The sequence below is a fragment of the Oncorhynchus mykiss genome, chromosome 19 (genome assembly GCF_057628025.1).
Source record: "Oncorhynchus mykiss isolate SJ-2025 chromosome 19, ASM5762802v1, whole genome shotgun sequence".
NCBI lineage: Eukaryota > Metazoa > Chordata > Actinopteri > Salmoniformes > Salmonidae > Oncorhynchus > Oncorhynchus mykiss.
The window spans coordinates 71254566-71270237 of NC_143040.1; the positions used below are offsets into that span (position 1 = coordinate 71254566).

At 43.5% G+C, this 15672-nt stretch overlaps 1 protein-coding gene across 1 annotated transcript; it reads left to right on the forward strand.

Annotated features, from left to right (window-relative positions):
- The first annotated feature begins 5098 nt into the window (after nt 1-5098).
- LOC118941522 (synaptojanin-2-binding protein) lies at nt 5099-14918 on the forward strand. Its single transcript, XM_036955332.2, has 4 exons — nt 5099-5301; nt 10045-10181; nt 10522-10617; nt 10895-14918. The coding sequence occupies exons 1-4, from the start codon at nt 5235-5237 to the stop codon at nt 11045-11047; spliced, it is 453 nt and encodes a 150-aa protein (XP_036811227.1). The 5' UTR covers nt 5099-5234; the 3' UTR covers nt 11048-14918.
- Nucleotides 14919-15672: the final 754 nt, after the last annotated feature.

A 15672-nucleotide genomic window follows, 5' to 3' on the forward strand; every position in this document is an offset into this window, starting at 1 on the left:
GGTTCGGTCACATCTTTAGGGGAATCAGAACCCCGGAATTCAAGTGAACCGAACTCTTTTGATGAATCTCAGTTCCTTTTGGAATGTTCATACTGCACACAAAAAAAATTAAGCGAACCGCACTGAGTTCACAAAAATCGTCTGAAAGGGACCAAGCGTGAAAACGCCATTAGTCGAAGACATCACGAAGCATCACCAGTATGTAGTCATTCAAACTAGGCACAGCCCATATGCAATTGCACTCCAATGTTTATCTATGGTCCAAAGCACCGTAGACTGGTGATGAGTGAAAAAAGTTAGATTTTATTTCAGGTTTCATGTTGATTTTATAAAAGAAGAGGAGGATGAGGACGATGAAGAGGTTGTGTTCCACCTCAACCCTCGTTTCTATGAGCAGCAGGTTGTCCGTAACTCCAACATGGATAGGGGTTCGGGTCCAGAGGAGAGAGATGGAGGCTTTCCCTTCATTCAAGGACAACGTTTTGAGGTACAGGTTTGATTGGGGTTAGAGGTCAATTCCATTTAAATTGTAGTCAATTCAGAAAATAAACCCAATTCCACATGTAACTCATTGAAAAGCATTGAAGATAATTGGGTTGTGTAAAGAGAAGGTGATGCCATCTCCCTGAAGGACGGCACCATGGGAGATGGCATCTCCCTGAAGGACTGCACCATGGGAGATGGCATCTCCCTGAAGGACTGCACCATGGGAGATGGCATCTCCCTGAAGGACTGCACCATGAGAGATGGCATCTCCCTGAAGGACTGCACCATGAGAGATGGCATCTCCCTGAAGGACTGCACCATGAGAGATGGCACCTCCCTGAAGGACTGCACCATGAGAGATGGCATCTCCCCGAAGGACTGCACCATGAGAGATGGCATCTCCCTGAAGGACTGCACCATGAGAGATGGCACCTCCCTGAAGGACTGCACCATGGGAGATGGCATCTCCCTGAAGGACTGCACCATGGGAGATGGCATCTCCCTGAAGGACTGCACCATGAGAGATGGCATCTCCCTGAAGGACTGCACCATGAGAGATGGCATCTCCCTGAAGGACTGCACCATGAGAGATGGCACCTCCTTGAAGGACTGCACCATGAGAGATGGCATCTCCCTAAAGGACTGCACCATGAGAGATGGCATCTCCCTGAAGGACTGCACCATGAGAGATGGCATCTCCCTAAAGGACTGCACCATGAGAGATGGCATCTCCCTAAAGGACTGCACCATGAGAGATGGCACCTCCCTGAAGGACTGCACCATGAGAGATGGCACCTCCCTGAAGGACTGCACCATGAGAGATGGCATCTCCCTAAAGGACTGCACCATGAGAGATGGCATCTCCCTAAAGGACTGCACCATGAGAGATGGCATCTCCCTAAAGGACTGCTGCACCATGAGAGATGGCATCTCCCTAAAGGACTGCTGCACCATGAGAGATGGCATCTCCCTGAAGGACTGCACCATGAGAGATGGCACCTCCCTGAAGGACTGCACCATGAGAGATGGCACCTCCCTGAAGGACTGCACCATGAGAGATGGCATCTCCCTAAAGGACTGCACCATGAGAGATGGCATCTCCCTGAAGGACTGCTGCATCATGGGAGATGGCATCTCCCTAAAGGACTGCACCATGGGAGATGGCATCTCCCTAAAGGACTGCTGCATCATGGGAGATGGCATCTCCCTAAAGGACTGCTGCATCATGGGAGATGGCATCTCCCTGAAGGACTGCTGCATCATGGGAGATGGCATCTCCCTGAAGGACTGCTGCATCATGGGAGATGGCATCTCCCTGAAGGACTGCTGCATCATGGGAGATGGCATCTCCCTAAAGGACTGCACTATGGGAGATGGCATCTCCCTAAAGGACTGCACTATGGGAGATGGCATCTCCCTGAAGGACTGCTGCATCATGGGAGATGGCATCACCTCTTTATTGGAATATGACTTTACCCAGATGAGCATCACATTCCATAGAAACCTTTTATTTGCTGAGCTGTGTCTGTCCTGTCCTGCCTGCAGCTGAAGATCCTAGTGGAAGAGGACTCGTTTAAATTAGCTGGGGGTGGGAACCATTGTCTGGAGTATGAGCACCGAGCCGGAGGGTTTGAAAACGTCATCCTGCACTACCTTTGACCAGAGCCCTATTCCCTATATAGTGCTCTACTTTAGACCAGAGCCCTATGGCACCCTATTCCCTATGTAGTGCACTACTGTAGACCAGAGCCCTATTCCCTATGTAGTGCACTACCTTTGACCAGAGCCCTATGGCACCCTGTTCCCTATGTAGTGCACTACCTTTGACCAGAGCCCTATGGCACCCTATTCCCTATGTAGTGCACTACCTTTGACCAGAGCCCTATGGCACCCTATTCCCTATGTAGTGCAATAGCTTTGACCAGAGCCTTATGGGCAAATGGACTGGATGGGTGGGGTTGAAGGTCACGTATACCAAACTGTTGCTAGCTCATTATCCATCCACCGTTGTTCCTGGAACTGGGCTGAAAAGGACAATGTGAGATGCCATCTCTCATGGTGCAGCTCAGTGCAGCTTGGTTTGGCTCAGTAGTGCCCTATACAGTATGTTCTTTAGGCTATGGGAAAATGCCCTTTTTCTTGTAATTCTGGGCACAATCAAATGACTGTTGTATATTGTGGTAGATAATGTATACACATGAGGGAAAGGAACTAGACTATGTAACAGTAGCAGAGGAGGAGAGATCTGCTTTGAATGTCTCTTACCGTTCTTGGGAAAGTAACCTCGTTTATTATTTTGTTTAACCTTTATTTAACCAGGCAGGTCATTTAAGAACAAATTCTTATTTTCAATGACGGCCTAGGAACAGTGGGGTTAACTGCCTGTTCAGGGGTAGAACGACAGATTTGTACCTTGTCAGTTCCGGTTACTAGTCCAACGCTCTAACCACTAGGCTACCCTGCCGCTCCCGTTAAGAACAAAGTCTTATTTACAATGACGGCCTACCCCCGGCCAAACTCTAATGATGCTGGGCCAATTGTGCGCCGCCCTATGGGACTCCCAATCACGGCCGATTGTGATACAGCCTGGAATCGAACCAGGGTCTGTAATGATGCCTCTAGCACTGAGATGCAGTGCCTTAGACCGTTGTGCCACTCGGGAGCCCCCAAAATATGTTAGTGTATTTTACTGTCTATAATCACAGTTTTGGTTCACCTGTCAGAGTTATGGTGTGTTTGTGTGTGTGTGTGGGTGTGTGTGTGTGTGTGTGTGTGTGTGTGTGTGTGTGTGTGTGTGTGTGTGTGTGTGTGTGTGTGTGTGCGTGCGTGGGTGGGTGGGTGGGCGTCGGACTGAAAATCAGTGTAGCTTTTGCTTTGAACCACTTTAGTTTATTGCTGTGAGGCTGTGAGGCTGTGAGACTGTGAGGCTGTGAGACTGTGAAGCTGTGAGGCTGTGAGGCTAGATGGACTTGGACAGACTAGCATAATAGACGGAGCCTTGGGTGGCTGCACTCGGTCTTCTTTTAGCTAGATCGAGCTTGTAAATCGTAGCAAATGTGTATCTTTTAATTTGTCAGTATTAATCCTCGACTGTCTGCCATCTCCCGATTCGACTTGAGGATCACATCATGTTATCACTGATTTTATTTTGCAAAAAATTATTGCAAGAAGACAGATCTACAGTAAAAATGTGATTGAACTGTAGTAAATCAATGTATGACTTTGTAGATTTGTTGCCAAAGACAATGTATTGTTTTAATAATAAGGGTTGTCTGAGACAAAGGTATTGTTTTAATAATAAGGGTTGTCTAAGACAAAGGTATTGTTTTAATAATAATGGTTGTCTAAGACAAATGTATTGTTTTAATAATAAGGATTGTCTAAAACAAAGGTATTGTTTTAATAATAAGGGTTGTCTAAGACAAAGGTATTGTTTTAATAATAAGGGTTGTCTAAGACAAAGGTATTGTTTTAATAATAAGGCTTGTCTAAGACAAAGGTATTGTTTTAATAATAAGGCTTGTCTAAGACAAAGGTATTGTTTTAATAATAAGGCTTGTCTAAGACAAAGGTATTGTTTTAATAATAAGGCTTGTCTAAGACAAAGGTATTGTTTTAATAATAAGGGTTGTCTAAGACAAAGGAATTGTTTTAATAATAAGGCTTGTCTAAGACAAAGGTATTGTTTTAATAATAAGGCTTGTCTAAGACAAAGGTATTGTTTTAATAATAAGGGTTGTCTAAGACAAAGATATTGTTTTAATAATAAGGGTTGTCTAAGACAAAGGTATTGTTTTAATAATAAGGGTTGTCTAAGACAAAGGTATTGTTTTAATAATAAGGGTTGTCTAAGACAAAGGTATTGTTTTAATAATAAGGCTTGTCTAAGACAAAGGTATTGTTTTAATAATAAGGCTTGTCTAAGACAAAGGTATTGTTTTAATAATAAGGGTTGTCTAAGACAAAGGTATTGTTTTAATAATAAGGGTTGTCTAAGACAAAGTATTGTTTTAATAATAAGGGTTGTCTAAGACAATGTATTGTTTTAATAATAAGGGTTGTCTAAGACAAAGGTATTGTTTTAATAATAAGGGTTGTCTAAGACAAAGGTATTGTTTTAATAATAAGGGTTGTCTAAGACAAGGGTATTGTTTTAATAATAAGGTTTGTCTAAGACAAAGGTATTGTTTTAATAATAAGGCTTGTCTAAGATTACAGAGTGCTGATACATTGAGACTGGTATTCAATGGGGTTTCTACAGCTACAACAGTCACACATTGCTCTGCCTGAAGTACACCTTCATGTGCAACTGTCTGATCAGGTGTAGGGTTTAGGTGCCCCACCTAGACAGTTTTGCATTCCCCCCAAGGGTTAAGGGAGGGGATTCTGATCCTGGACCTGTACCTAGGAGAAACTACCCCAGAGCGATTATCATTAGGTTCTTACAATTCTGTACAAGTACCCCCTGTGGATAGGCCAGGCACCCCCAGGGGTACTACTACCCAGCTTAGTACCCCCAGATTGAGAAACATTTGTTTCTCTTGATCGACAGTAACAGTTACGGGTGGTTCAATCAAAGGTCACGAGTAGAGCGGTAGATTGAAGAGCATTCTGGGAAGTGGAGTTCTAGTCCATCAGAGAGCAGGAAACTGCAGGCAATAGAGACGGTACTCCTGTATGAGTTCACCTTCACATTTATAACTACCCTCAAAACAGCTATTTAGCTTGTCCTCTGGATTCCTAACACCATGAACGGGTCAGCAATGTATACTGCGCCTATCGTGCTGGATATAAAGTTGAAAAGAGGACCACAAGGTAAGAAAATAGCTTTCAGTCGCAACTCTGAAATATCTACTGTTAGTTGGCAAGCTTGCAAACGGATGGCCTGGATAGCTAACGAGCTAGTTAACTGTTCTTAGCTAGCTGGCTGTCTTTATTTAATTTATGCTATTTTGGTAACTAATCTGGATATTGCAAATAGGCTTCAATTTGAACGCCACGAGATCGGGGTTTTGCTACTGAGCCAAATGAGGACCTAGCTAGCAGCTAGCAATGCTAACTACACTGAACTAAAATATAAACGCAACAAACAATTTCAAAGATTTTACTGAGTTACAGTTCATATAAGGAAACCAGTCACTTGAAATTAATTCATTAGACCCTGATCTATGGAATTCACATGACTGGGAATACAGATGTACAGTACCAGTCAGAAGTTTGGACACTTCATTCCAGGGTTTCCTTATTTTTTACTATATTCTACATTGTAGAATAATAGTGAAGACATCAACACTATGAAATAACACACATGGAATTATGTAGTAACCAAAAAAAGTGTTAAACAAATCAAAATATATTTTATATTTGAGATTCTTCAAGGTAGTCACCCTTTTTGCCTTGATGACAGCTTTGCACACTATTGGAATTCTCTCAAACAGCTTCATGAGATAGTCACCTGGAATGCATTTCAATTAACAGGTATGCCTTGTTAATTTGTGGAATTTCTTTCCTTAATGTGTTTGAGCCAATCAGTTGTGTTGTGACACGGTAGGGGTGGTATACAGAAGATAGCCCTATTTGGTAAAATAGGAAAGGAAGACCCAGAGTTACCTTTGCTGCATAGGATAAGCTCATTAGGTACCAGCTTCAGAAATTGCAGGCCAAATAAATTCTTCACAGAGTTCAAGTAACAGACACATCTCAACATCAACTGTTCAGAGGAGACTGCATGAATCAGGCCTTCATGGTTGAATTGCTGCAAAGAAACGACTACTAAAGGACACCAATAAGAAGAAGACACTTGCTTGGGCCAAGAAACACAAGCAATGGACATTAGACCGATGGAAATCTGTTCTTTGGTCTGATGAGTACAAATTTGAGATTTTTGGTTCCAACCGCCATGTCTTTACGAGATGCAGAGGTGGTGAACGGATGATCTCTGCATGTGTGGTTCCCACCGTGAAGCACGGATGAGGTGGTGTGGAGGTGCTTTGCTGGTGACACTGTCAGTGATTTATTTAGAATTCAAGGCACACTTAACCAGCATGACTACCACAGCATTCTGCAGCGATATCCCATCCCGCTATCATTTGTTTATCAACTGGACAATGACTGTGTAAGGGCTATTTGACCAAGAAGGAGAGTGCTGGAGTACTGCTGGAGTACTGCATCAGATGACGTGGTCTCAACATTCACCTGACCTCAACCCAATTGAGATGGTTTGGGATGAGTTGGACCACAGAGTGAAGGAACAGCAGCCAACAAGTGCTCAGCATATTGTTTTTCCAAGACTGTTGGAAAAGCATTCCAGGTGAAGCTGGTTGAGAGAATGCCAAGAGTGTGCAAAGCTGTCAAGGCAAAGGGTGGCTACTTTAAAGAATCTAAAATATATTTTGATTTAACCCCCCCCCCCCCCCCAAAAAAAAAGTGTTAAGACTTTTTCAGTTACCACATGATTCCATATGTGTTATTTCATAGTTTTGATGTCTTCACTATTATGCTACAATGTAGAAAATTGCAGAAATTAAATAAAAAAAAAAAACCTTGAATGAGTAGGTGTCCAAACTTTTGACTGGTACTGTACATATTTACCTCAATTAAATCGTACCCCTTCACGTCGACTCTGTACCCCGTGTATAGAGCCAAGTTATCGTTTCTCATTGTGTATTTGTTTCGTGTTGTACTTCTCTATTATTAGTTTATTTTCTTTCTCTCTGCGTTGTTGGGAAGGGCCGGTTAGTATACACTTGTTGACGAATACAAATGAGGTTTTTCTAGCCAGTAACCTTCAGTGAGAATACCTTTTTTTTATGTAGCTAGCTCGCCTCAATCAAACCAAATTGTATATAGTCACACACACATGGTTAGCGTATGTTGATGCGAGTGTAGCGAAATGTTTGTGCTTCTAGTTCCGACCATGCAGTAACATCTAACAAGTAATCTAACAATTTCACAACTACCTAATACACACAAGTGTAAATTAACGAATAAGAATATGTACATATAAATATATGGATGAGGGATGGCCGAACGGCATAGACAGGATGCAGTAGATGGTATAGAGTACAGTATATACATATGAGATGAGTAATGTAGGGTATGTAAACATTTTTATATAAAGTGGCATTGTTTAAAGTGACTAGTGATACATTTATTACATCCAATTTTTTATTATTAAAGTGGCTAGAGATTTGAGTCAGTATGTTGGCAGCAGCCACTCAATGTTAGTGATGGCTGTTTAACAGTCTGATGGCCTTGAGATAGATGTTTTTCAGTCTCGGTCCCAGCTTTGATGCACCTGTACTGACCTCGCCTTCTGGATGATAGCGGGGTGAACAGACAGTGGCTCGGGTGGTTGTTGTCCTTGATGATCTTCATGGCCTTCCTGTGACATCGGGTGATGTAGGTGTCTTGGAGGGCAGGTAGTTTGGTGATGCGTTGTGCAGACCTCACTACCCTCTGGAGTGCCTTACGGTTGTGGGCGGAGCAGTTGCCGTACCAGGCGGTGATACAGCCCGACAGGATGCTCTCGATTGTGCATCTGTAAAAGTTTGTGAGTGCTTTTGGTGACAAGACAAATTTATTCAGCCTCCTGAGGTTGAAGATGCGTTATTGCGCATTCTTCACCACGCTGTCTGTGTGGGTGGACCATTTCAGTTTGTCCGTGAAGTGTATGTCGAGGAACTTAAAACTTTCCACCTTCTCCACTACTGTCCCGTCGATGTGGATAGAGGGGTGCTCCCTCTGCTGTTTCCTGAAGTCCACGATCGGCCCTGTAGGCCGTCTCGTCGTTGTTGGTAATCAAGCCTACCACTGTTGTGTCGTCCGCAAACTTGATGATTGAGTTGGAGGCGTGCGTGGCCACAAAGTCGTGGGTGAACAGGGAGTACAGGAGAGGGCTGAGAACGCACCCTTGTGGGGCACTGGTGTTGAGGATCAGCGGGGTGGAGAGGTCTCAACCCTGCCCTGTGCAACTGGGTCCTGGAGTTTGACGGGCCACCCCTCACCACCTGGGGGTGGCCCGTCAAAGTCCAGGACCCAGTTGCACAGGGCAGGGTTGAGACCCAGGGTCTCGAGTTTGATGACGAGTTTGGAGGGTACTATGGTGTTAAATGCTGAGCTGTAGTCGATGAACAGCATTCTTACATAGGTATTCCTCTTGTCCAGATGGGTTAGGGCAGTGTGATTGCAATTGAGTTGTCTGTGGACCTATTGGGGCGGTAAGCAAATTGGAGTGGGGTGTCAGGTAGGGTGACAATGCCCCAGGGTAGTGATTGGGGACACTGCCCTGTGTAGGGTGCCGTCTTTCGGATGGGATGTTAAACGGGTGTCCTGACTCTCTTGAGGTCATTAAAGATCCCATGGCATTTGTCATAAGAGTAGGGGTGTTAACCCCGGCTAAATTCCCAATCTAGCTCTCAAACCATCATGGTCACCTAATAATCCCCAGTTTACAATCGGCTCATTCATCCCCCTCCTCTCCCCTGTAACTATTCCCCAGGTCGTTGCTGTAAATGAGAGTGTGTTCTCAGTCATCTTACCTGGTAAAATAACGGATAAATTAAAGGGTGGAGGTGATATGGTCCTTGACTAGTCTCTCAAAGCACTTCATGATGACGGAAGTGAGTGCTATGGGGCGATAGTCGTTAAGCTCAGTTACCTTTGCTTTCTTGGGAACGGGAACAATGGTGGCCCTCTTGAAGGATGTGGGAACAGCAGACTGGGATGGGATTGATTGAATATGTCCGTAAACACACCAGCCAGCTGGTCTGTCCATCTTCTGAGGACGTGGCTGGGGATGCCGTCTGGGCCTGCAGCCTTGCGAGGGTTAACACTTTTAAATGTTTTACTCACGTTGGCTGCAGTGAAGGAGAGTCCGCAGGTTTTGGTAGCGGGACGTGTCGTCGGCACTGTATTGTCCTCAAAGCGAGCGAAGAGGTTGTTTAGTTTGTCTGGGAGCAAGACATCAGGGGTCCGCGACGGGGCTGGTAACTACAAGATGAGTTGAGTTAAACGAGCGTTTCCATGGCATTTACGTCTTTGTTTATTTTTTTGGAGTACCGTTAACGGCTGTACCGCATCTGCAATATTATGACAAGACTGACTGCATGGAAGGGAATTTATAGGCAACTTCTGGAATGGTTCTGCTTGTACCTTCAGTCCACAGCTCTCCTGACCTGTCTCCAACTAATACTTTCTGCACTACCATAGTTACATAGCCTTGTCCATAGAGCGAGAGAGAAATAAAGTGTTCTATGGTCTTTGCCTCTTTGAATATCCAGACGGTAAATCAGTTTTTTTTCTCATTTTTTTTCACCTTTATTTAACCAGGTAGGCTAGTTGAGAACAAGTTCTCATTTGCAGCAACACCTAGAATATGTGGACAACTACAAATACCTAAGTCAGAACCATCCAGAGTAGTGATGCTAGGCGATCAGTCAGCAAATGTCCATGTAATGAGAACTCCATACTAAGTATCTCACCTGAGAACCTTCACTTTAATTTCCTGTTCTCTCTCTTTCTCTTTCTCCCCCCCCCCCCCCCCCCCCCCCCCTCCAGGTCTGGGGTTTAACATCGTGGGGGGTCTGGACCAGCAGTATGTCCTGAATGACAGTGGGATTTATGTGGCCAAAATCAAACAGAATGGCGCAGCAGCGCTGGATGGAAGATTACAAGAGGGAGACAAGATATTGGCGGTAAACATTGACTCTCTCTTTTTTTTTTTTTTTTGAGGTTTGGAGAAGATAACCTCGTCCCCAGCGGCTCAATTTCTAGAGAGCCGACTGGTGGACTAGATTAGAGATCAGAGGGTAAGAAGGGGGAATGTCATGTGATGTTTCAATCAATCAATCAATCGTCTATCTGGGAAATTTGTATTAGGCTTGAGATTCCAGCCATCTACTGTAGAATTGTGGCTTTAATTTCATGAGCCTTTTCACTGCACGGGAGATCCTAAACGATCATGGTACTGACAGTTATAGTCCTCGATAATGTATCAAGCTCCTATGATGTTATTTTCCCTCCGTCTTTATGTAGATTAATGGTCACAAGCTGGAGCACCTGTCACACAGTGCTGCGGTGGAGCTCTTCACGTCAGCGGGAGAGGACGTGCAGCTTCGCGTGCAGCAGAGGGTGTGTGTGTGTGGGACAACCGCAGGCTCTTTTCCCACTCGTCTGAGACTTCTCAATCAACTGTCTTGGACGGGTCATATTCATTAGGGCACATTGTAGCAAAGTGTTTCGCAACTGATAACAAAACAACAACGAACAAAAAAATAAGCATTTCTTATTGGACACATTCAGATATACTGAGGGATATATAGCCTAGTGCTGTTTGGGGCCCACTGAACACAACTCAGATATGATATAAGATGTGTTTATTTTGTTGCCCTCTTCTCTGTCCCAACAGCCCACCATGGTCATGAATGTTCCCCCCAGTCCCAGGCCTGACGGCGACTCTTCTGTCTCCTCCTTGGTAATACTTGTGGCCGTCCTGGGAGCTGCTGCAGCCGTTACTGTCCTCTACATGCGCTTCCAGCCACAACTGAGGAGGCATTTTTAACACGCTAATTTTCTCCTCAAACGCATTTTTTTTTTTTTAAGAGCAAAAGCTGGGACTGAACTTTGCTGAAGGCCAAAAAAAAAAAAAAAATGAGGATGAAACGAACTAGAAAAAACAAGTAAGCCATGTTTCCAATTTATAGTTGTTCATGTGGTTAGAATTATAATTATGCATTTTTTTCCCCCCCCTTTCCTTCTGTGTATTTTGTGATTATCATAGTTGCTTAACCCAAATGATACAAGTATTCTGTTATCTTGCCACAGGGATAACAACCGTGACATGACGAGCTAACCTCGTCGTTGTAGAACAAAGAAAGATGTAGGATTCACAATAAACATGACATTCCTACTACTGCTCCTCAGACAGAAGGACTTGGGTGGTTAAAAAGCGTGTCTATTCCAAAATATATCATTTTTATATCCGTCAGGAGGCAGAGAGATTTATTTGTAGAGTTTCTAGGCAGAGTTTGAGTCCCTGACTCATTCTGCCCGGCTCATTAGTTTCGTGTTCTCGCAGGGAGGTTTTTTTTTGTTGTTGTTGGAAAGGGCCATGTTGTTTTCTGTCACTCAGAGGACCTTTTTGTAACTGAATGGCTGCTCTGTTTTGGGGGGAGCCTGGCTATGAGAACTCACTCGCTGTATATTTTGATTTAGCTCGTCTGTTTTATACAGATACATATTAGCTACGTGTTTTTGTTATCATCTTTCTTTTTGTTTATGTTCTGACCCCCCCCCCCCCGTCGTAAAAAAAACGTCTCTATAATGTAGCAAAAATAGGTCCAGGTGCAGGAGCTGTATATGTGTGAAGGTAACGTGTTGGGAGGCGGTTCAAACTGGTCACAATGACGAGGTGGATGTTCAATCGGTGATGTGCTGTGAACATAGGAGCCTGGTCCCAGATCTGTTGTCTCCTTCTGTAGCCTGGTCCCAGATCTGTTGTCTCCTTCTATAGTCTGGTCCCAGATCTGTTGTCTCCTTCTGTAGCCTGGTCCCAGATCTGTTGTCTCCTCCTGTAGCCTGGTCCCAGATCTGTTGTCTCCTCCTGTAGCCTGGTCCCAGATCTGTTGTCTCCTTCTGTAGCCTGGTCCCAGATCTGTTGTCTCCTCCTGTAGCCTGGCCCCAGACCGGGTGTCTCCTCCTGTAGCCTGGCCCCAGACCGGGTGTCTCCTCCTGTAGCCTGGCCCCAGACCGGGTGTCTCCTCCTGTAGCCTGGTCAAGGGGTTAGGTTAGCATGATAGTGCCTGTCGATTTGTACTGCGGTTGATGTAAACCAGGCATCTCTTTAGAGTTTATGCCACGTTGTCGAGTATGTCACCTCCCACGTGTTATGTGTCTGAAAGAGAGATGGTATTTTTAAATGCTTCCAGGTTCACATTGAGGCTTGGGTTTATTGTTGAGGCATTTTCTGTTAATCTAATCCAGATGTGGTGCATCTGTGTGTTTTACGGAAAGGAAAATATGTCGCTTAATCTATTGCTTTCGTTTGTTTGCAAAGGGAACACTAAATATTGTGACTGAAAGGAATGACGAAAGGTCAAAGAACTCCATGGGAAGCCATTCTGTTGAGCCAGTCCTCTGATAACGGCCTGATGCTGCCACCTAGTGAACGTTTAGCATTCCTGCAGCTCATCCAATCACTGTAATAGACGCTGGACTAACTAGGTGTCATAGGGTGTGCAGCAGGCCCTGTGTTGTCCTAAATGGCCCCATATTCCCTATCTAGTGCATTACTTTTGACCAAGACCCGATGGGTAGTGTTGCTGGAGCGCGCTCTTTTCAATTTGAGAATACACATAGCTGGTAAAAATATTTCTGTAAAGTTACATCTGATAAATATTTTAAATTTAATTACCGCAGAAATTCCATGAAATACATATTTATTTGGTTTATCAGCCTAAAGGTAACCAACTCGCTTTAGTGCGGTGCCGAACTGCGGCAACAAGTGTCAGAAATAGGGCGGGTATTGAGAACGGGCTAGGTGGCGCGTTCTTTCCTGGTCCAACACGCTCACTGCGCGCGGGCCAAATCCCACATAACAAGAACAGACAGAACTAGAGGGGGTTACTAAAACGGCTGTCCTCAAAACCCTTGTTTTGGACTCACCTTGTCTGAGTGTAGCCTATGTCTTGAAATATCTCATAGGCCTAGTGATTTAACTAGTATTTTACGTAAAAGGACCAAATATAATAGCGTAGGCTATGGCATAGAAGTAGGACTAAATTACCTTAACACCAAAAAACACTTATAAGCTTTTATTTCTTTCCCTCGTGCGGCGTGTTGCCTCGGCAGGATATAGCCTATGCTTTCTATGATCGAAAAACAAAACACACGAAAGACTAATAGTTTTAACATCGTCTGTTCTAATTCGCTCACGGAAAAACGGTCATTCCTGAATATCTAAATGCCTGTGGTATTGGGGTTTTACCTGTATGTAGGTGTGTGACCCTGCTGACTTATAGGAAGTGAATGAGTTCAATAAGTACATGCCAAGGAAGAACCAGATCAGGACAGTAGTCTGGTAGGCTTGCGTCACTTGGACAGCGATAATATAGCTGTAAAGCCAATGCTGTGTGTTTTTTTGATGACGTTAGGGCACCTATTAAATTCATGTTGGATTTGCGTGCACCAGCATGAGTCATTGTAATGTACATTTTAGACTGTTCGTGTATCACCTTGGACTGGAGTCAGGACACCAAACTGGGCCTCAGCCAGACACTGACTGTCCCATCACTTGAGTACAGCATATCACCTCTCCAAACTGATTGTTTCAAATGGCATTAATGATTATTGGTATAATCAATTTAATTGCTGTCGAGTTTTGACCTAGTTAGATTGCCAGATCTCTACACTTTGTCCATGAAACAAGAATCAAGCTAGTATGAAAATAGATGACATGTAAAATAAAATAAAAGCTGACCTCTCTATGTTTATTCTGCTTCTATGTGTCCACCAGTTTGGTGTAGTATAGTTCCACTTTTGATCGACTTAAAACCTTTGCCACGAATTGTATTGAATTGGGTCAGTGAACTTTGTGGAGCAGAATAAATTGTGTTGCCCTATTCTCACTTGACTTGACACTAAAAACGTTAGGAAACTAGAATGAACATTGGACTTGTTATGGGGTGTTAATGATTTTTATGGGAATACAAGATGAAAGATCAAATAAGAGTGTAACAAGTTATGTTTGTACTAGATATTTTCTAGACAAGGAGGTTGAATTGGTAGCTAAGTTGAATTAACCTGAGTGACAGTGTGTCTGTCTGTCTGCCATCTTGTCGTTCCGTTGGCTTGACAACGAGCAATGGGATGCCATCAAGTAAGAAGTATTGTATTTACTGTGGGCACTGACGGAACACTTGTAGAGCCCGTGGTGGACAAGAATCTAAAGGGAATTAAGGGTATTATATGGAGTCATAGGGGTGACGCTAACAATTACTAATCTAGTCTGTTGTGTCCCAAATGGCACCCTATTCCCTATGTAGTGCCTACATAAGCCTCTGATCAAAAGTAGTGCACTATATAGGGAATAGGGTGCCATTTGGGACTAAGTAGTGCACTATATAGGGAATAGGGTGCCATTTGGGACAACACTATGTATTTGTTTTAATTTAAAGCACATTAGGTGTCTGAAATAACTCACTTCCATTATCTTCCCTTTTTATTATCAATTTTCTGTAAGAGACTTACTGAATGCAGCACATTCAAGTTCACAATTCATGTATGTTTTTGTCCTATATTGTTGTTAGCCAGTACTATATTTTTGGATTATCAATGTTATGCATTGTATAATTTTTTGCCTTAAAATAAAGCAGTGTTTTTGTTTTCAAATTGAATAAAACAATCAAATAAATAATCATTTATGGTCAGCATAATGTTTCCCGTTATTCTTCTTGTAAGTATTTGTATATACTTGTCTCCTACTGTGTATATCCTTGTCTCCTACTGTGTATATCCTTGTCTCCTACTGTGTATATCCTTGTGTCCTAATGTGTATATCCTTGTCTCCTATTGTGTATATCCTTGTCTCCTACTGTGTATATCCTTCAAGCAAGTTAATTTTTGTTGTAATGCACTGTACCTGGGGCGGCAGGTAGCCTAGTGGTTAGAGCTGACAAGGTAAAAATCTGTCCTTCTGCCCCTGAACAAGGCAGTTAACCCACTGGTTCCTAGGCCGTCATTGTAAATAAGAATTTGTTCTTAACTGACTTGCCTAGTTAAATAAATAATAAATCACCCTAATGTATGGGTCTCCCCTATACTCATGTTCTGCACAATCTAACATTACTACAGATTCTGCTGTAAAGATTCCACCCGTGACTTTGGATGATAAATCATTTTTAAAGTGATCTCTTGGTAAAAGCTTTGTTGACTTCTGCAACTCTCTGCCCATTTATGCAGCCCTTTATCAATTTGTGGCGGGGAGAATGTTGGAGGCCGCACGATGTTGTAATCAAACATGTATGCTTGATCCGAAAATGTGGTCGGAGGCGCCGAATGTATGGTGCGACTCAATTGCGAAGCCTCGCGTGGCATGCAGAGGCCAGATTGAGCACATTTTGTAACAAGGCTGGGGGCTTCATATAGCTCAGCATTGACATAAGTAGTGGCGGAAGACATTTACTCGTT